The 22,082-nt window shown below is 41.2% G+C and overlaps 2 protein-coding genes across 10 annotated transcripts in view; both read right to left on the minus strand.

Moving 5' to 3' along the window:
• Positions 1–430: 430 nt before the first annotated feature.
• On the minus strand, positions 431–6,215 carry nfu1 (NFU1 iron-sulfur cluster scaffold homolog (S. cerevisiae)). Of its 2 annotated transcripts, none has more exons than XM_018744014.1 (8): positions 6,132–6,215; positions 4,104–4,162; positions 3,846–3,981; positions 2,211–2,277; positions 1,946–2,060; positions 1,773–1,836; positions 1,467–1,641; positions 431–1,341 (listed from the first exon to the last, which is right to left on the minus strand). In XM_018744014.1, exons 1-8 carry the CDS (start codon positions 6,191–6,193, stop codon positions 1,297–1,299), a joined length of 723 nt encoding a protein of 240 aa, XP_018599530.1. In that variant the 5' UTR covers positions 6,194–6,215; the 3' UTR covers positions 431–1,296. The 2 variants fall into 2 exon arrangements, with proteins under 2 accessions (XP_018599530.1, XP_018599529.1); XM_018744013.1 differs by having other exon boundaries at positions 4,104–4,186.
• A 911-nt stretch (positions 6,216–7,126) lies between these two features.
• LOC108929472 (AP2-associated protein kinase 1-like) overlaps positions 7,127–22,082 on the minus strand; it is a 37,300-nt gene continuing 22,344 nt past the window's right edge. For 2 of the 8 annotated variants that reach the window (XM_029256570.1, XM_029256574.1), the window contains 5 exons: positions 21,243–21,347; positions 19,782–19,883; positions 18,420–18,596; positions 17,761–17,868; positions 7,127–9,948 (listed from right to left, as the gene is read on the minus strand). In XM_029256570.1, the coding sequence (XP_029112403.1) occupies positions 9,134–9,948; positions 17,761–17,868; positions 18,420–18,596; positions 19,782–19,883; positions 21,243–21,347 (1,307 nt within the window). In that variant the 3' untranslated portion in view covers positions 7,127–9,133. Of the gene's footprint in view, positions 9,949–17,003; positions 17,099–17,760; positions 17,869–18,419; positions 18,597–19,781; positions 19,884–21,242; positions 21,348–22,082 lie in introns of those variants that run through there. The other 6 variants (XM_029256571.1, XM_029256573.1, XM_029256577.1 and 3 more) reach the window with 5 other exon arrangements.

Here is a 22,082-nt window from a genome sequence, read left to right on the forward strand (position 1 = left end):
GTGGGAGATCCGCGCGGGGAGGTGGCAGTGACGGCCTTTTAGCAGTGTCGTAAAATCAGGAAATTAGAAGGAATAGTATAACGACACGTCAGAATACTAACGCGAACGTTTCGCTCGAGCCTATTAAGGTATATCTGCATTGCAGACAAAAGTTAATTCTGTTGATACCGCTTGAAGGATCCGGGTTATATAGGACTTAATATTCACCAGGAAAAATGTGAAATTGAGTTGAGTGAGGACGTTGTGCGTGTGTGACATTCTTGATTCTACTTACTCTGCATCCTCACCTCAGGCTCAACAAAATTAAATTATAGACCAGTCAGACCTGCTAAGTGAGCTTTCTGGGCAGCGCATTGACTCACATTTGCCTACATTGTGAGACTAAATCCCAGGACAGGAAACATGAGTCACAGCGAGATCTTATTTTGCCGTTTACTTTATTCAGTTTATTTCAGGCAGTGTATTGCATCCACTTGTTGTGCCTTAGAGTTGCTTATACTAGAAGAAAACATACAAAAATGTAAAGAAATTAGTGGTAGGATGCAAGAATCATGTGTGTTCACTTTCTTTATTATTATAGCTACATTAGCTATGCTATTATCAGTAACTACACTCACCAAACCCCACTGAGTAGTCAAAATGTGCGTTTCCAGCAATACTGCATTCAGAAGGTACATTACGCTGAAATAATTTAGAATACTTCACTGAAGTAGCAAAGAGATATCAAGATTACATAAACCTAGATATTCTACATCCAAAATTTGGTTACGAAATTTCTTCTGAGGTCAGTGTTAAACTTTTTCATTTTCATTTCTGAAATGCACAGATATGTGCTTTTCTTACAGAGTAATTACATTTACAATACAGAGATTCTCTTGGCCTTAAATGTTTTGATTTGTACCAATTAATGTTAATTCACAGCATGGAAAAAATATTCAGTTCTTTTGTGTTTCAAAACCACAACCTTACGTAAAACAAATCTCAGATTTCAAGAACAGATTTCCACAGGAGTCCCAACTTCAAGCATTGCTCAACAGCAAAGAAGTATAAGCATTAAGGACACTGCTTTAAGGTCTTGTGCCCATGCAGATATCCAATTAGTGCCAGGGAAAACTATTACGACAGAATTACATGTATCCTATAAACTTGTCAATGTCTTGCCACTGAAAACGCTGCACTATTCTCTAGACTCCGTTAACACATTCACACTGTAATTGTGACGTGTGGAAGACTCCAGGAAATCACGCTGGCTTTGAAAGGCTTGGTCCAGGGAGCTTGGATGGTCAGCCATGACACTCAGGCCTGTGCCCCCTGTTCCACACCCTCTTCATCATCTTTTACCTGTAACACACAAAACAAAGCAATGCGTGGTGGCCAAAAAGTAACCGACAGAGGAAGCATACTTTACATACTCTTGTTAAGTGCATACTGGTTTCCATTGTCCTGCATGAGCACAAAGCACACACCTGCTCCACTCCTTCCACCTCAGGGACATAGAACTGTAACATGTTCTGGATGCCACTCTTCAGGGTCACAATAGAGCTAGGGCAGCTAGTGCAGGAGCCCTGCAGTTTTAGTTTCACAATGCCATCCTCAAAGCCACGGTATATAACATCTCCACCATCCTCCTGTACTGTAGGCCTGCAAACAAATAACTGGGCTGAAAGGAATTTCATGAACACATGCTGTGCAGATAATCACAGAGGAAAAAAAAAAAAAAAAAAAAAACTCAACATTTAGTAATGATTAGCAAGAATCCAAGAGCACTGTACCTAATTCGTGTGTCCAGCAGCTCCTTGATCATTGCAACAACTTCATCATCATCTTCAGAAGGAGCTGTAGAGGCAAAAAAAGGGCAAAATCAATGGCTCAAGCAGCCCGCCTAAAAAAACAATTTCAAAGTTTTTAAAGCAAGAAGGCTGGTTTGGAAGTGAGCCACTGTCACCTGTATCTGCTCTAGGGGTATCTTCATTTATCACTGGTAATCCTGACGTGAAGAAGTCCATAATGATGGCAAAAACATCAGGCTTAATCACCTTCCACTCTACTTCTTCATCAGTCTGTAAAAAAAGAAATAAAGCCAAGATGTTGAGAGAACTCAAAAGAACCACACTTCCTTCACTTTTGCAATACTGCAAATATGCAGCAGTTCTTTCTAGAACCTTTAAGTTGCAATCCTGCTTTGAATTACTTGTTACTGAACTTTTTACCTTGGTGATGGTAATAAAGTCCGGGCCCAAAAAGACACTCTTGACACCGTCAACCCTAAAGAGTTGTCTGAAAGAAAAGGAACAGTAATTCAAAAAATGAGTAGGAATAAAAATAGCAATTTCTAAAGCCAGCAGCCATGCTATAGATTGGATGGCCCCAGAAAATGTACATGTATAAAAATAAAATAATTACAGCACAGAACTGGAACATATAAGGACATGCACATATCAGAATCTTGATATCACAATACATATGAGTCTGGCAAGACATTCAATTAAAAAAAGTGCTATAAATTTCAGAATATTGTGTTAAAGACATTAAGTTCAGCCAGTGAGTTATAAGGAGTTACAGCTTCAGGTGAAAACACTACTGAAATCCAAAAATTGATAGGTTACAGGTGAACATGAGCATGTGCACAAAAAACCAGGACACTGCCAACTAAAAAAAGACAATGCATACATTTATAGAATGACAAGGAGGAAAAGACCTTGAGGTATATGAGAAAGACCTATTTTTAATCAGAACAATGAGTTAAAAACCAAGTTTAAGGAGGTTAGAAGAAGCACATTTACTGCTTTAAGTTGGTTACCTTGTTCCGTAACTAATAAATGAGAAATGGGCAAAATGGTTTTGTGGGTGTAAAAACAGTTGCATGAATGACTGATGACGTAGTATTAAAGTAGGAAATGGGGTTAACGGAAGGAGGAACGCATTGTACAAAAAAGCTAAGACGTCTGAGGGGGAACAGATAATCTTGGTGTCAGCATCTTCCTCATGAAAAACAGGGTGCATGATTAATGGCTAAATACCTATCTTTGCGCAACAAATGTAAATGCCCCTAGTCAAACAAGTATGAAAAAGTGTGCTTTCCGGTCGATCAGAAAGAATCCCTCAGAGTGCGGAGCTCTCCTGTAAGCCAGTTGTCATGAAATAAAGTAAGATACTCTCCCCTATCTTGGGTCCTTTGTTTGAGTTATGTCAAATTTCTTCCAGTTTATTAGTTAGTTAGTCCCCATCACCCCTCCTGGGGTATAGGTCGTCAACAAGAGACCTCCAGAATCCTCTATCCTGTGCGTTTGCTTCTAGCTGGCTCCAGGTAATCTTCTTTATGTCTGCCTGGAGGTCCCGTTGCCAAGTGTTTTTCGGACGACCTCTTTTTCTCTTCCCTTGGGAGTTCCACATTAGGGTCTGTTTGATGGTGCTGGACACTGTTTTTTTTTTAGCGTGTGCCCAATCCATCTTTTTCTTCTGATTTCGGTTCCTGCTGGTAATTGCTGTGCCTTCTGCCACAGATGGACATTGCTGATCTTGTCTGACCAGTGGATCTGGAGGATTCTTCTCAGACAGTTGTTAATGAACATCTACACTTTGTTGATGGTCGTTTTGTTATACTCCAAACAGTCTGATTTCTGAGATTTGTGATATTTCTCCACGTTTTCAAGCTGTAGAAAGGCTGCTCTGGCCTTGACAATCCTTGCTTTAACGTCTGCATCTGTCACACTAACACTTAACACATTTACTTAATCCCAAGTACTATGTTCCGAGTATAAGAAAAAGCTTCTCAAAGTCATAAGGTAACATCAAGTTATTTAATACTTCACATTATAGAAAAAATTCTACATACAAGAACCTACCTAGCTAAAGGGGAGCAGTATGCATCACGTGGAGCAGTGAAGTCCATGGTTCCTGTCTCCAGCACCATGCGACCTGGTAAGAACTTCAGGCTATTTGGGTTAGGAGTGTCTTGCGTCTGAATGAACATGCTTCTTGCTGCAAACAAATCAGATGGTAGACGGGAAAAAATTCTCACGTGATGTATCGAGTTCCAAAACAATATTTTAACATCATGTACAATTGACAGCATGATGCTTATGAGTTATATGTATACTTACCCGGAACATATGACGTGACCAGTTGTGGCCATGTTGTTTTGCCCCCCTTTAGTGAAGTCCTTTGTAAAGACAGGGGAACAATTCTAGAGATGAGAAGGCAGGGACAATTCACATCATTTTTATGATAACTCTGAAATGCACAGCATTGATGCACAACTCCCACTCTGGTTGACATCTCATGCACTTTAGCCATATTCCTTGCAATTCAACTTTTATATGGCTAGACATATGTTTGAATGAAGCTGTTCTGAATGCAGAACACTCACAATCATTCTTTTTTATTGTACTGAGACTACATGTCATTCCCAGAATACCTTGAGTAGTTTGAGCACACTCAATAGAAACTACTTTTGCCATGCCCTGTGGCAGTATGCTGATGGCTTGCAACCATAGTAGTGCCACATAGGAACTTTCCTCCAAGTGTTGCAGTGGCCTCCCATAGTCAAAAAACATGTGCTTCAGATTAATTGGCGGGTCTAAATTGTCCTCAGTGTCTGTTACTGAGTGAATGGGTGTGTGTGTGTGTGTGTGTGTGATTGCCCTGTGACAGAGTGGTGTCCTGTTTAGTATACACATGGCTCATGCCCTATGTTTCCTGGGTAGGCACAGAAACACCATAATCCTGCAAGTGGTTACTGAAAATGGATTGAACTGGGCTCACTGTTATGTAATTACTTTATTTTGAACAGTTTTTTGTTAAAAACAAAACTAAACAAAACAATATATCTACTGCACTGGCTTTTTTTGTCAGTTTCTCACAATAATCTACAGTAGGGACAGCTTGTAGTGTAGTGGTTAGAGCTGCTGCCTTTGAACCCAAAGGCTGCAGGTTTGATTCCCATCTCCAGCTCTAGTACCCTTGAGCAAAGTACTTACCCTAAATTGCTCTAGTAAACTTACCCAGCTGTATAAATGGGCAAATACTTGTAAAGTGATTATCATTGCAAGTTGCTTTGGAGAAAAACATCAACTAAATGAGTAAATGTAATCTGCAGTTTGCTGTCTAATAACGAATAATACTATGGGCATTTTAAAACTGATTGCCAGTATTGCAAATAAATGTAACAGAAATTTATATTTTACATATATGTGAGTTTTGCAGAGTCTCACGAGGACAGAAAAGGAATAAGTTTGTCGCGATATGAGAGCACAGCATTTGTTCCTGCAAGACAGCTCTACTTTGAGCTTTTCACCCTAAATGGTGCTAAACAGTCAAATTGCAGAAACAGCTGAACAAACTTTTTTAAAATCTGTCATCATTTTTGAAGTGAATTAACGTGTTAGATAATCACCAGTGGTTTACTCAATTATAAAGCAGGGGGCACAGCGAGTAGGGCTGCTGTTTCATAGCACCGGGGTGGTGCAAGAGGACATGGGTTCAATCCCCACTCAGTCTGTGGAGTTTGCATGTTCATGCTGTGTCTGTGTGGCTCTCCTTTGGATGCTCTGGTTTCCTCCCACAGTCCAAAGACATGCTGCTCACATTCACCCATAGAGTGTGAGTTCCACTGATGTATGGATGAGTGACTCATTCAAAGTAGGGTATCTAGCAGTGTAAGTCACCTTGGTGAACAGGCTGATGACACTATAATAGTGTAAGACAGTGACTATTACTATAGTGACTATTACTAAATTATTATCCACTGGAAGTCGCTTTGGAGAAAAGCTTCTACTAAATAAATGAAAAAGCAGAGTATTCTGACTTAAATTACATCACAGAGGTGGCACCACCAGTTACTTGTTCCAAAAGTCACGGCAAGTTTATTTATTCCTAGGTTGCTGGCAGCTGCACACTGAGCTATGCGCACATACGGGTATTAACATACTATATAATCAGTCACACGCAGATAACTCGGCTTGTTGTGAAATCGCAGCGCAGGCCCAGGCAGGCGCTGGAACGAACAGAGTCACGAGACCCGGGACGGTCCCCGGATGAATACATCATTCACTACGAGCATAAACCGTAAATCAAGCAGACCACTCTTTTGTACGTTCGCAACGAACACGGATCTCTTATAAAATACTTACGGGTTCGCTGTACGAAATGCAACCTGGAGCAAATGTCTTCCCAAGAACCCGTACGACGCCATGATTGTGAGATAACGTGCGTGACGTCATAGCGCACGTAATATTAGCCCCACCCCCGCACGCTCGGAGGTTTCCGGTCCCACGACAGGCGTAGGAGGTGGCGAGACGTGCGTTGCTTCAGCGAAGTTCACTTTCGTTCAGTTCAATTCTGTAGAGCTCTCTTCTCACACAGTGCTGAACAAATGATCAGAAGCATCGTACAAAGAAAAGTTTGACTATACGTTACATTACTACAGTAACTATAATTATGAAAGCTGTAAGTAAACCAACTAGCCAAAGAGGAAAGAAAAACTCCAAGCAGGAGCGAAAACCTGGCTTTCTACCCTTAGGCATATATATATATATATATATATATATATTTTTTTTTTAAACGATCAGTTTACAGCAATTTATATAATCGGTGCTAGATGTTAAGTTATTCCTATATTAAACAATATTAACTTTATTCAAACCTTACTGGGGTCGAAAATTTTCTTTTTTTTTTTTCTTTTTTTTGATGATCTGGGAAACAATGTGACGCCCTTCAGTTGTTCACCTGACCATTAGAAATTGAGCTGTATTTGCATTTACTCATTTAGACGATTTTCTCCAAAGCGACGTAGCCTACATCCCAGAAAATAAAAGAACCGCATTTCCACAAGAGAGATACGCACTGAGCGGGTTCAAAAGTGATGTTTTTACAGACACTTCTTGAATGTTCGTGGGATCATTAGCAGCTCCAAATGAGAGGGAGCTCATCGCACCCAATATGGCCCAAAACTGATACCTTTGGACTTTTAAGTTTGGACCTCTCCTGAGTGGAAGCAACGTGAATATAAGTAAAGCTCAAATGTGCTAAAGTTACATCATCTGAAAGATTGTAGTTAGCAATATATTAATATTTTTTTCCTTTAAAAAAAAAAAAAAAAAAAAAATCCCAGCTTTGATTTGCATTGATTCATTTAATTTTCCTAATGGTAAACAGTTTGTTGTATTACAGAGTATTATCATGACAAAGGCTCCTTGTGACAGTATTTGACTATCCACAACGTGCTTTGGGATACTTGGATGTTTTGGGACAAGTGCCTTCAGGCTGCAGTAGAGTGCTGACTGTGGAATCAACTAAATCAGCAGAACAGTGCTCTACACAGATGTACAGAAGTAGAACAGACCAGTTGTGACACAAATGCAAAAATACAAGCTACCAGAGTCAGCAACCCATTTTCAGTACAGAGCTGCTGTTAAAAAGTCCCTGCTAATTCATTCTACTCCACTTGTGTGCAAAATTATAAAATGCAGACTGATCAGAAGTCAAAGTCACAGTGAATCTGAATCTCTCATTTTCCCCTTCCCTTGCTGGTATTAGTACTCAAGGACTGTAATACAAAACCAAGCCACCCAAACACTACACCTTTGTCATATGTATCTCAGTGTCATCCCTTATGATAAATGTGGAAATTAAATAAAATATTCAAGGCTCTGATGTATAGGACAGCCTTATTAGAACACTAAACAAATGAATCAAAACAATCTTTTGAGTTCTCTCAACAGGGAGGTCCAAAAGTAATTTTAGACAAGACTGTCTTCCGTTAGGAAAACCATGGACTATACATTCATATGACCTCTCCTACACTCCTATTTTGTACTCTGTTCACATATATGAACACATGCCCCCCCCGCCCCCAAATATAGCATAAATACCAACTGTTGTGTATATGAAAGTAAATACAACCAAAAACAAGCAGAAAGAATTTGTTTTGTGCCAGAAGTGGAAGCAATTCTGAGGAGTGAGTGTGGAGGAATAAAGGTTTTTCTAAAAATATTTGTGAAAAGGATGGTCTCAGTGAGACAAAGAGTGCCCAAAAAAATGCCAATTCGCCATGCTTCTGGCTTCCTTCCTGAAGCTTGCACTGAAAAATAAAATAATCTAAGGAAATATCACAATGCACTGCAAACCCAAGACACAAAGAAATCCTTCCCTGAGGCACTGACACAGTAATATAGGAGGGAAAAACCCCACGTGTGCCATTACTTATGGCTGCAGCAATCACAGATATGTGTTCAAAGAATTGGGTCAGAAATATTAACACAACAAACCTGGTTAAATATCACCCTTTAAAAAACCTCAGTGTTAAAGTGTACATTTCTCTTTAGGTAAGTGTGTATATCTGACATCTCTCAGAACCTGGTACAATATAGTTATGTGCAATGTAACACCACAACATATTCTAGTAAGCCAAATAAAATATATGAATAAATCATGTAGCTTTCAGGAACACTGTAAAGACATCTGGAAACCATCTAAAAATTGGTGGCTTAAGAAGGTAATGCAGAAAAATGGGGAAAGGGTGGAACTGCTGATGAAGTCAACTGTCTGCTCAAGGAATTTATTAAATAACCACAATGTGCCAAGGCAGTGAGATCAGTGTTCATACTGTGACCAGACTCACATGGAATAAAAAGGGAAAGGAAGTATCAAGAAATCACTGGTCTCTGTACTGAACCATGCAGAATCACGGAGTTCAAGGAAACTGAGATTACAGGAATGACTCTATAATCAATCTCTATTTCTCAACTCAAAACTTAAGTAAAAAGTGAAGTAGTAGAGAGAAACTGAACTGAGGTAGGAAGAACAAAAAACATTCAAGGTCTGGTCCACAGGACAAAACCTGTAATTGGGAGATCTGGGTTAAAAGTTTTTCTGCTTTCTGCTTCCATAACGCCATTCCAGGAGTCATTTGTTTAATATTACACTATCAGTCTAAGAACTGCTCAGTATTTTGTAAGTGCAGGTTGAAGATGGTCGCGTTGTTCTACAACTCATAGCTGCTGTGTCTTTTGTCTTTTTGTCCAGTACATCCAGTGTTAGAAACCAACAAAACCCCATGGCATCCTGAACAGTGCTGCAGTACGGTATGTTCGATAAAGATCAGCACCCAGTTCCCAGGACCAAATCCACTGATTCAGAGCTTCTCTTGTGGACCCTTAAGGTGGAAGGGTGCAGCAACAAATGGATCTACAGGACTGGCCTCTTCAGTCCAAGGCGGCAGGGGACCTACAGGGGTTGAGCTCTCGGGTACAAATCTGCTGTTCGGCACAGCAGTCCCTGCAATTTGCTGGGATACAGGGGCATCAAAATACCGAGAATACTTGGCTAAGGCTTCTGGACGAATGGTGTGAGGCAGTCCCTGGCCCAGGACAGCGTATTGATAACCAGTGAGATGACCTGAAGGAGGGGGTTGTATCTGGAGATGATGCCCCAGCTTGACACTGCTGGTCAGTTCTTTCCTCCTCCCAAAGGGGGCCTGAAGGAATACATCAGGCTCTTGAGTTGGGACAGGAGGTCGTGGGAAGGGTGCATTGGCAAACACGTCGCTTGCTTCTGCTTGCCCAGCTCGAAAAGGAGCTTTCAAGAAGACATCAAGGGGGACATTTTGTTCACTGTAAAGCTGTGGAATTGAGGAAAGTAAGGGAGATGCATGCTGCTGGATTTGAGGATATAGGGAATGCTGGTGGGGAACAAGGGAAGGCTGAGATAATGGATGCTGGAGCAGCTGCTTGTGCTCAGCCCCCTGGATCTGGTCCTCTTCTTCCTCTGAATCCAGCAAGAGTGGTCTGGAGCCACTGGAGTCAAGAGTCATGCCTTCACCATCACCTTGATCCTCCTCTTCCTCCTCACTGGAATGCATACAGGCTTGATCCATGGAACCACCATTCCCAGGCAACTCACTGCCTCCTTCACAGAGTGTTCTATAGCCATTGGGCTCCAGCTGGAACTCTAGAAGGGAGAAGAGTTGGAGAGGATCAGAAATGCAAAACAGCTCAGGATGAAAGTAGACGTACATATACACCAAGGCCACTGATTACTTACAGACTGACAACCCTCACCACGCACTACTGTGGAGTCAACAGATCAGCACTGAACTGTCAGCACTGAACACCACTGCACCATGACCTCCAACACAGTGGTACTTCTCAAGCTCTACAGACAACACACAGAACAGCTAAGGAGTCCAAATGACAAAACACAGCCCTGGACCTGCTGTCACAGCAAGAGCACGGACGCTTGCAAATGCTCTGTAAACAACATGCATACAGAGCACAATGCCACTTGCTACACAGACACCTACTCACTTCAGAACAAGTACAGACTGGTACCTTTGTTTCCACACACTGAGCTCTGTCAACCTACTGCACATCTTACTAATCCAGTCAAGAGCTCCTATTTCCCCTTCTTCCTGCTTTTCCTATTCAAAATTTGATGTCACTTCCTAAAATATGGCTCTCTGTTAGAATATGAATTTCAGTCATTAACTTCCCCATTCCAAAAAGCACAATGAAACTGATGAATACAGAGCTTTGTCTGGAGTTCTGGTACTAAACCCAATCTGTTTAATAAAGCAGGGGAGAACACAGAGAACTTGATTGCAGGATTTTGGTAAGTACCAGGTGGAAACAAGGAAGACCGAGAATGCATCCAGGTCCCCTAAGAGTCTTCAAGATTGATTATAGAGAAGGACAGACAGAGAAAGGCCACAGTGAGGAGGGGGAGAGGAGAGGCAGAAGCAGCCTTACCTGGACAATGCAGTGAACAGGGGTTAGCCAGCAGCTCCAGGACAGGGTCAGTAGCAGCCCGCTAGGACAGAGCCCACAGTGTCAGTCGCAACGTGGGAAGGGCACAGTGTTGGGCAGCTTGTCAGTGTGCGGAGCCGAGCTACCATAGCCAGGCTCAATGAGCTCGGCCACTCTGAGCATAGACAATTCCAAGGGCCTAATCTGGGAGCCGTAGGAGTTACAGTGCGGGCTGTGGGGCTCTTTACCTGTACCGTGGACTTGTTAGCGTCATCTGATGTGTAATAGCCAGGAAGCTATAAAATTTGACCTCAAATTATCAGGTTCAACAGGATCAAGTTTATAAAAAAAAGTAACAGGTTAGAGTTTGGATCAAATTTCCCCAAGTAACAAAATCTGGAGTGTCTTTTTTACTTTGCTACCCAAGATGCTAAGGCCAAAGGGTTTAGGGTTTTAAACTACATCCATCTAAAGGGAATGGAAATTCCACCTACAAAATCAGAAATCAAAATTAAAGCTTCATCTCATTGCTATACATCTTGAAGATCAGAAAAAAAAAAAGTTAAAAGCCACAAAGTAAAACTCTAGGTATGGCTATCTACATAAATATCAAGGAAGCCCAATTGTTAACCTACAATTTTTCATGTTCCAGTACCCAGAGTGATACCCAGGAATGAAAGTGTGGCTTGTTCTTTTGATAAGTAACACTGGGCATGAATGAGTGAGTAAAAAAGAAATTTATCATTAAATAGTAGAGATAATATGCAGAAATTGTTTCATGCTTTACTAATGAAAGCATTAACACAGCCAGAATATTCTAATTGAGTAAAATTCCAAAAATTATTAAAATCAGGTAGCATTATGTCAACGATACAAGGATTTTCCCTTTGTATCTGAATTTACTGTAAATCAACAAAAACCACTAGACTTTTAACACATTCACATATTTATTTAATAGTCCCTTTGTTTTTATTTTTTCTCATTTCATAAAAATAGAAGGTACACATTGAATTATAACTACTTCAACCCAGATATGGGCATTCATTGTAGAGTCTCTCAACATGTTTTCATATAGATTGAGCATAATGACTTTTTTTTTTTTTTTTTTTTTTTTTTTAAAACACATGGGGTACATTATTTTGTCACAGCAACACGGGGGGGGGGGAGAGAGGAAAAAAAAAAAAAACCTGCTGGCAAGGCTAATCCTCTACTGAACACAGCACTCTGTTGTCTAAGGATAAGATTAAGCACTGGGATTGCATAGGTTAGCCACACAGTAAATCTGCTAACAACTCAACTGTACAACAGGGTAAATGGAGAGGAAAAAAAGCGCAGACAGAAAGCAGTTAAGGTAAGGTTGTTCTACACAAGCTTTTGTCATCATATCCACCATCTCCTATATTTGGCTTTCCAAACAGAGTCAACAGTGACAGGAATCCCACCCACACAACAAAAACCATCTTGACCTAGAAAAGCACAATCAGTCAAAGAGCTTTGAACACTGAACTCTTTAAAACATATCCTTGAGTGAAGTTTCCATGTATGCATATTGGGGGGGGGGGGAGATTCCTGTTCAAGTCACCAAAGACTTTAGGATTTAATTTTTGTGGAATTTGTAGCCCAGATAAAGGGCATGTTTCAAGCAAAGGAATAATAGAACCTGATTACTTAGATGCAGAAACTCCCCATCAGCAAATGCACAATGCAAAATCTACAGGGTGCAAATGTACCAAACACTACTATGTGCCTCTAGGCACAGTGCTTCACATCCAGTGTTGGTGCTAACTGCTGAAAGAAAACACTACGTACTACCAACTGCTAAACATAGAACTCGGCTCTGCACACATTTCCACAGCAAAATTCTCCAACTTCTAAAGACAAAACAGGTTGAAACAAAAGCGGAAAATCCAGGAGAGAGCGCAAGAATGAGACACAGAAGACACAGAGACGTCAGGAAGAGCCTTCCTTCATGAGCCCGGTGTCAGTAAGGATGGGGGAACAGATGCAGAACGGGAAGACTGAAATAAATACCATTACTGCAAAGCATCCAACTCATACCAACAGAAAGCCGTTCACAACCATCAGCAAAATTCTAATAAAAATCACTGAATAAAAAAAAAAAGATATGGTCCAATTTCCAGCTTAGCCCCACACCCACTTCTCACTAGCCATAATTTCTTGATTCTTCAATAAAACACACAGTAAAAAAAAAAAAAAAAAAAAGACAGAATGCAGCTTTAAATAACAACTACTATGGGATGCAAATTGCATTTTACTGATGCTACAGAAGCAATACTGGGAGGCGGTCAATATCAAATGTACTCTGCCCCTCTGGAAATAAAACTGCAGACTCAGCACTAGCACCTTAAAGTATCTTCACCCAAAAGTGCTGTATAGACATTTACGTTTATTCAATTAGCAGACACTTTTCTCCAAAGCGACTTGTAAATGAACACTATACCCACAGTTAGACAACTCCAAGGGTGGGTAGCAACAACCAAAACAAGACAGTGTATTACAACTCATTTGAAGACAGAGGTGCACCCAATGGACAAAAAGCCCCTACACATTTACTGAAACGTCAATGAAACAGCAGCTCTTCCCATCACCAACGTTACACTGAAACACTTTGCTTTCTTCTTTGGCTCTGCACTACTTTTTTTTCTCCCTTGGGGATGAATGTATGAACTTTGAACGAGTCATGAAGCAAGTACCCACAAGACACTAATTTGAAGTCTTAGGATAAGGGCACCTGCTGAACAACTAAAATGATAAAAAAAAAAAAAAAAAAAAAAATATATATATATATATATATATATATCTCAAAATGAATGTGTGGTTCTTGGATAGCTGATGAAGTGGATGAGAAGTGCTGTTAGCCGCATAACGCATGGACTTCAGTGACCAACCTGAGGAATTGCTAAACGAGACAGCAAATGGACTGCTACTTGATGTGGGATGAATTGCTAGTTTTAGTTGTATCTACACAGTTTCCTCCAAAGCATAATGGGGTAACAATTCAATTTCACACATCTGTACCCCCTGTGCTTGTCCCTTCGTTTCATGCTGCAAGTGGGGTTGAACTGTGTAGATTTCATGATGAAAGCAGGACGTCATTTGGAGTGCAGTGGTGAAACTTAAGTTTCTGTCATCATTACAATTAATTTACTCCGGTCCAAAGGGCTCAGTACAATAGGCCTTATGCCACCTCCCCAAAGGAACTAATAATAAAGAACATCAAATGTTTAAGAGTACTGGAGCATCAGTAAAATACAACAAGGTTCATTCTGGTACTTCAAGCTGGAATGTGCAGACACAGAGTAGAGGCAAGGTGGTCTTTGTCAGACTGTTTGCCAAGTCCCCTAGTCCTCTTCTAGTTTGAAGCAGTGGGGAATGAATGTTGTTTTGGGAAAGTGGATATGATCCATTTAAAGATAAAACACATCACTATCTTTTCCTGATCATGAACTGGAGTTTTACCAGTTACTGTACTAACAGTTCCTATTAATAACATGCATCACAATGTTACTAGCCTGATTAAATCCTCATTCAGAGAAAGACACCTTCATGCAAACATGTCAATCAGAATACAGTAAAAACTTCAGAGTTCAGATTCAGACATTATGATTTTAAATACTGTACATGTAAACAACCATTGTATGTCTCTGTATATAAACAACCTTTTCTGAACTCTTTCTGAATTGAAATATACTTTAAGTGTATATCTATATCTAGATGCATGTCTGTTTACATCCTATGTAATTCATTACATTAACTTCAATTAGGAAAGTACGGTGTAAATTTTAAGAAATACAGCTACTGTATATACAGATATAAAATAAATATACCAATGGTGTACCCTTTCATTGACAAAAGCCAGAATTATGTTTGGCTCCTTAATCATCCTTGAGACTGTAATAATGAAGTGCTTTGCATAAGTAAATGGACAGAACACAGACATGCACAAAGACTGATGCATTTGCTCAAGGTGACTTACAAAACATTGTGCATGTATAGGTAACCAAGGGTGCTACAATCAGGAAAAACACTGACATGTACATGTGTTAATAGGGATCATATCTGCTTGCTTAAGCAACATTCACCACTGTTAGAGCTACTGATCAAACTGCTGCTACAGCAGCCATTAGTGAGCAATACAGTATGAGCAATGCAAAGGCCTACCCCCACCATCCCTCATTTCTGTATGATACACTACTGGCACCATGGCCTATATGGTACACATCCATTTCAACACACATGTCATTAAGGAGAACAATGCACTTCATTAGGTTGTAAAGCTGCAAATGATGCTGCCTGTCAATGCAATTAAAATAGGAGATAAGAGTACAAATCCATGACAAAAAGTACACAGAAGTGCACCTAGTTACAAAAGGATCAACTAAAGATTAAGAGAAAGTAGAACTTTGTGTCTGCCCATTCACCTCCTTGAGTTCCTCAAACAATGAGGAATAAATCGCTCTTTAACAAAAGAATGAATAAAATGAGACAAGACACTTGAAAGAAATATGGACACTATTACACTCACCAAAACACCCCTTCAAAGAATACACAAAGAATTATTTTAAAACTATTATATATTAATTTCATTATATATTTATATATTGATCTTCAGGTCATACATTCATCCTGTAGCACTCTACCTATCAACACATTTACTCGGACAATGATATTTAACATATTTTGTTAATGTTTTAAACACCTATGTAAGTACTTACACTATTTATCTGAAACAGGAGTACGCTGCAACAGTGGCTTTACACACATGGGATATGTAGCACGTGCTGACATGCTAAGGAGAATGCTTGGTTTGATTCAAATTTAACAATATCAACTGTTTATAGCTAACAATAGAGGGTATTTATACACAGAATGAGAGCTAAAGCATGAGATGGGCAATACGGAATTGGAAGGAGGGTTTAAAAAAAGCACAAAATTTAAAAAAAAAAAAAAGTCCTTCACCCCTCAAATGTAACCAAAGATACTTCTAAAGTTGTCCTCAAAGCTTGTGGCCTGCTGATTTCGTTTAAGTAGACAACCTCAGTTCAATCTTAGACCTTGATATGTCCTTGAACAGCAATCAGTGGTTGCCACAAAAGGTGGGGGGAGGGGCAATAATCACATCCACCTATTTAAGCATATAAACAACCTAAGAATACAGTGATATTCTAATAATGCAACTCATTTTGCCTTTCCTTCCTTAGACCTCTACAGTTCTTTGCTGCTGCTACATCTTTCTTGGTCTTGAAGGAAAGCAATCTCGTTTGCAGAAAAGTAAATATAAAAGCACCAGATGCAGTTAGTATTGATGTGTTTAGATTACAGGTAAATAAAAGCTGGTCCCAGAGATAGAGTGGGATAAGCAAGGGAACACAGGAGAGTTCAAAGTGCTGCTTTGTGGGCCATGTTTACAAGCAATGATGAATGATGAAGAGTCATGAACAAGTCACTCACACTTAAATAAGAGTAACATACTCTGTAAGGAGATGCGGTTAGGGAGGCTGCTACAACCAGCAAGACCACAGCAAGGGGCAGGACCTGAATAAGCCACATGGAGTCACTGTGAGACAAGAAGGCCCAGCTGTGGTGACCCAGTGTCAATGGGATCCATGGAGTCCCTCTACATTTATGCCGTTACCACCAAGCATCTACTGTGTTATGGTACATTGCATTCAGGCCTAGCCGTTTATAAGAAAACTAATAAATCTTGTAAATCACCAAAAGGGTCCATTTAAATTTAAAAAAAAAATAAATAAAAAATAAATAACTGTGCTGCACTAACATTCAAAGTTTTGACCAAAAAATACTGGGAGGGACATCAAAAGCAGACAAGCTCACCTGACCTCTATGTACCACAGATATGCTAGGTGTGGAGAGGGAGGTAGGCTCAGGGAACAGATGGCTAGCAGAATCATGGCATGACAGAAAAGAAAAACAGGATGACAAAGGGGAAAACAAATATTCAGTGGATTCTGGATGATGAGGAGGGCAAGCATGATCTGAGTCAACCTACAGGCCTGGAACAAATATTACTCAAGTTATGTGCAACAGAAGGTATGGCAGAGGTGAGGTGAGGGGAGGCATAGAAAAGACAGCAGAGGAAGGGTGGTGCAAATGTCAGCAGAAACCTGACAGGAGCAGCTCCTATTCCGATATGTCCCCTATTCCGTGCACACCAAAACACTCTGCATCCCTACGAGCGGAGATGGCAAGCCCCCCCGCCCCACGCCTCCCCCCACCCCTCTACAGGTCGATGAGTTGATCCACCAGTAGGAGGGAGCGAGCCAGGTTGGGGAGGCTGGACTCTGAACTGCCACTGTTGTTGCGTGAGTGACCACCTGAAATATTTTAGACAGGGAGGGAGAGAGAAAAGAGGAGATTGTGTGGGAGGGAGACATGTGGAGGGCAGACAAAGAACAAGAATTTGTGTGAGAGAAAGAGGAAGAGAATGAAATACAATAGGCAGGAGGGAATGAGGGAGTCAAGGTGGGGTAAGAGAAGAAAGGGGAAAAAGAAAATAAGCAGGGATTAACCCCAGGAATGTTGTAGGGAAGAGGACTCTGGGAAAAGAATACTTATAGCAGACATGGATAAGTACACTGCAATAAAGACTGCTGTGGGGTGCTTTTAATAGACGGTCAGTAAGAATCACATTTGTTAAGGCAAGAGGAGTGCTAGGATATATTTATTGGAAACATCAACTAACATGATGACAGGAAGTTAAGTACAACACTGTCCTGTGTAGGCATGCCATACATGGAAATGAAGATGAAGATGGTTGTCTGCTGTGGTGTTAAAAAGGACTGAAGCGGCTCTTCATGCTTAATGTGCAGAGCAGGTGCCCCTTAACACCCTACCCCCCCACCCCCCATACAGATGGCAGACAGTCTGTGAGGGGACATTAGAGACACTGATGTTCCAAGATGCTTCACAGAAAGGTCAGAGGTCAGACCCACATGTTCTGGTGGGAACCTCAGTGCCCACCTCTCACTGGCCTTACCTTGGTTGGAGTTTTTGGAGATGAGCACAGGGATGGGGTCAAACTCGTCCTCAGTGCCCTTCTCTACGCACTCGGGCCGCTCAAAGCCTGAGACGAGGTAGGCGGAGTCTGCATGGTGGGTTAAGATCGCAGTTAGTGTAGCCCAGCAATTAACACAACAGTACAAAGGCAGCTAACGGGTGTTTACATTGATTCATATGGTGCTCGTTTTACCCCCCAAAAGCAGCCTTCAGGGTTATTACAAATAATCAATGTGTTAAAATATTTCAAAATGAACGTGTTTAAAAACCACCACCAAGGCAGAGGCCCATGTTTTTCATGTCACAGATATTAATGGGTGGTACAGAGGTGAAAAGTTAAATACAACATTTATAAAGGTTTCATTATACATGAATACTTGTAACACAATAATGAATACTCTGCCTCACGTTTGCAGAGTAATGGCTCACTCACTAATAGCAGCTTGTTGTCAAAGGGGGAAAGCAACATTTGATGGGTGAGAAAACTGAATTTATGATTAGTAATTACACAGCATTTGAATAATGGCACAACACACTTTACATGAAATCTGAGAGAATGTCATCTGAAGGCTGGAGTCTTGGTGTTTGGGTGGGATCAAAGCAGAGTAATGGTTGTGGATAACTGAGTAAGACTCTTACCCGCTAGGGGTTGGCTGGAGCCAAGAGAAACTGGGGCAAACTCATCGAGACAGGATGCAGAGCCAGCAGGGCCGGAAGCAGATGAGGAGGGTGGGGTAGAGGCTGAGGGAGGCCCTGTGCTGGAAGGGTGAGAGAGCAGAGCGCAGCCCAGCAAAGAGTCCTCCTGACCCAAAGGGTCTGGGCAGGAGAGAGAAGCAAAAAGCAGAGGAGCAGAGTTGGTTGGGAGATCAGGAAACAAGCAGAAAAAAAAGCAATTCAAGAGATTAAGCTGAGCAGAAAATACCACAGTGACAGTTAGTACACTGCTCTGTTACTGTAGTACAAAAACTAAACTCACTACGGGGGGGGGAACTTGAGACTGAAATTTATACTTTTGCTCAGGTGGCCACGTTATTTGGCAGTGCCATGCACTGGCAGAGACATTCAGGTAGTCATGCGACAAGGTCACTGTGACACAGATGCAGCCTAGATGGGGGAGACCAAATGTCTTCTGGTTGTCTGCCCTTGTTGTCCAGGGAAAGCATGTCCTCATCATTACTGTGGGAAAGTACATTTATAACCAAAACATTGGCCAAAAAAGACAACACAAAGTTTAGAATGGTACTCTACTGAGTAGCCATGACAACATTGTAGCTGCACTTCTAAGTGTTACACGGTATTTGTAAGGGCTTGTCTCCAGAGCAGCTGCCCCACATTTGTAGAGGAATGGCCCACTCAATAACAGCAGCTAGTCGTAAAAGGAAAAAAGGTACAATGCACTGCTTGAGATATGCAGACACACTAACAGCAGTGGGCACAACAAGGTCTTCTGAGTCACTTTACTTTAACCTCTATCGCTTTGTAATCTCCCACAGCACAGTTGGGATGACGAATCCTGAACAACCACACAAACATGATCCTCTCAGATCTGAGCAAACAGCCCAGGCGAACCATCATCATCATCATCATCATTATTGCTTAGCTCACAGTCTAAAGCAAGTTACAGGTTTTAAGAAAATATTCTTACTTCAGCAGCTGAAATCACTCACAAGTACTACAGCTGCAACCATACCAAAATCTGACCTAACACACATCAGTTGACAGGCTTGATGGACTTGCAGGTCAATGTTCTTTTCTGAAGAAACTAAAACCATTATTGTTTAATGGCACCATCTTTCCAGGCCCACCATAAGCAGCATCTAGGACCACTGTCCAATAAAACACAGAAGATGCCCCAAACAACAACATTTAATTCTTTGTCCTTTATCACACAGGCCAACTTGTGTACTGAAATAATTTGATGTGCACATCTTGTTCGGCGGGTAAGGAGAAGTTACAGCAGGACAAGACTAAGACCAGAGCGAAAGCAGGGGAGGTGCTGACCTGGCAGGCCGGCAGGAGGAGCCTCAGGTTGGGCTGTGAGACGCTGGGGCTTAGGGGCCTCCAGGCCAGGAATCAGAGAGTCCACAGACATCTCCGTTTTACCTGACAGACAGAGATAGTGTGAAAAAACAAGTGACAGCACAAGAGAGAAACAATTTGATTAAATTATTAACAGAAAAGGAGTGATAATCTAACAGAATTACAAAGATTTTGGTATTACTTTTTGCCCATTTAGCTCATGCTTTTCTCCGAAGCAGCTTACAGAGCTTGGCTACCTATAGCTATTTATCTATTTATACAACAGTGTCATTTTACCATATCAACTCAGGGTACTAAAGCAGAGGGTCGGATTCAATCCCGAGTCCTCTGAGTGGAAGGAGATGACTAACCTCTACACTCCCCGCTGTCCCTAATCTATTTGTAATATTCTGGAATCTCCAAGAGATAGAAAACATTCTTCTTTTAGGAAAGAAAATCTGCATTATGATAGCACCACAATACTACAAAAAATAGCATAACCATTAAAACATTTTCCAGCTATGGGTGTTTATCAGTGTATCAGTGACACAAAGCTGAAGAAGGTTACAGCACACAACGGCACATGAGGAGGCCGAGCGTGGACAGGAAGATAGAAGGAAAGGCAGAAACACCACTCTCACCAACAGGCAATGGACAAAATATGCATTTAGGCATCCGCCACAAGGCTTAAGAAAAAGTTCAGACCCCTGAATCATAGTGAAAAACATAAGAAAAGGTTTTTTCTTCTTTCAGGTATTTGCCGAGCTTGGCATTTGGAACGCGAACGTTTCATCACCAGTCGAGATGACATTATCAGTGCTTAGTGTGTGTGTTGCTGGTTTGAATCTCAGTCTTTATAATGGGTCTGGAAGCTGGAAACTTCCTTGGCTTTGATTTGGTTGGCTGATTGAGATGACCTTGGGCTTGGATCCAATGCTGGAAGGATGTTCTGTCGGAGGCACTCGTGCAGGAAGAGCAGCTGCTTGCCAACAGAACACTTTCGACAGGCAAATGTCTCCCAGCAGTGAGCAATTTTAAGCATCAAATGCCCAAATAAGTTAGCAATGGTTGAGAAGATTGGTGGTGTTCGTAGCTCAGGTTGTTGATTCAGATGTTCACCGAGCTTGGCATCTGGATCGCAAACGTTTCATCACCAGTGCTTAATGTGTGTTGCTTTCTTCAAAAAAAAGGGGCCCAGTGGTAACCATGACATGACCAAAATAATACTAGAATGGTTAAGGAAAAAAAGTCCAGTTGTTTGCAAAAAATGAACAGGAAAGGCAAAGTGGGGAAAAAACAATAGTGCACACTGAGATGACTTTACCCTTTCTAGAATACTGACATTGCTATAAGGAAAGGACCAGATACCATGGTTACAATGCTAGATACCATGGATATAAAGAACAAAGAAAACAGAGGGACAGAGAAGGAGGATCCCATTACCGTTGCTTGAGCCCTCGGCCGAGCTCCCAAAAGGGTCAGTCAAGGGCAAGAGGTCAGGGAGCAGGAGAGATGTTTCAGGGGACTTGAGCCCCTCTATCAGCTTCTCTGAGAGCCAGACAGAATAGGGAGGCAGAATAGTAGTGATGGATGGGTTTGAGGGAATGAAAAGGAACAAGGCGACAGAACGGGATCATGAGATAAGACAGAAAGATAGGACGTTAAAAGCCAACAGGAGAGGAGGGAAGGCGGGGGGGAAAATCAGAAAAGCTAAAGAAAGTCATTTTTCAACAAACAGGACAGCAAATTTACAAGATGAAGGAGAGAAAACAAAGGTTTTGCGTTTTTGATTTAGTGGGAAATGCTTAAGGCTCTTATTTACTGGAAGCAAGCAGTCAAAGCATCAATAAGTAAAATATTTTGGTGGTCCGGCCAATATCCCGTCCGATATTCTTGCCCACAGGAAATAATATTCAGACCACCAGCAGCAACAAATTATCTGCTTCAGCCAAAATGCATGGGTAGTGAGTCATTAAGTAAAATAAAGTGTTATGAGGAGTATATACTACACATTATTTACTAGGCACTCTTCCACAAACATACAGAGCAGAAGAACAAAATGCATGTGTGTGTTAATTTTGTTGCTGCAAATGTGTATAAGGCACAGATGGCTTATTTGCCACTGCTATGACCAGTGTTTTAATACCATTTAAATCCAGGAGGCTGAGGGAGTACATAGCATGTATTCTCAAGAGCAGTCTCTGCTGGAGATAAACCAGCATTGCAGCACACTTTCTGTAAAGTGGTGAGGGGGGGAGAGAAAAGAAAAACAAAAAAAAACAA

The sequence above is a fragment of the Scleropages formosus genome, chromosome 12 (genome assembly GCF_900964775.1).
Source record: "Scleropages formosus chromosome 12, fSclFor1.1, whole genome shotgun sequence".
NCBI classification, from domain to species: domain Eukaryota; kingdom Metazoa; phylum Chordata; class Actinopteri; order Osteoglossiformes; family Osteoglossidae; genus Scleropages; species Scleropages formosus.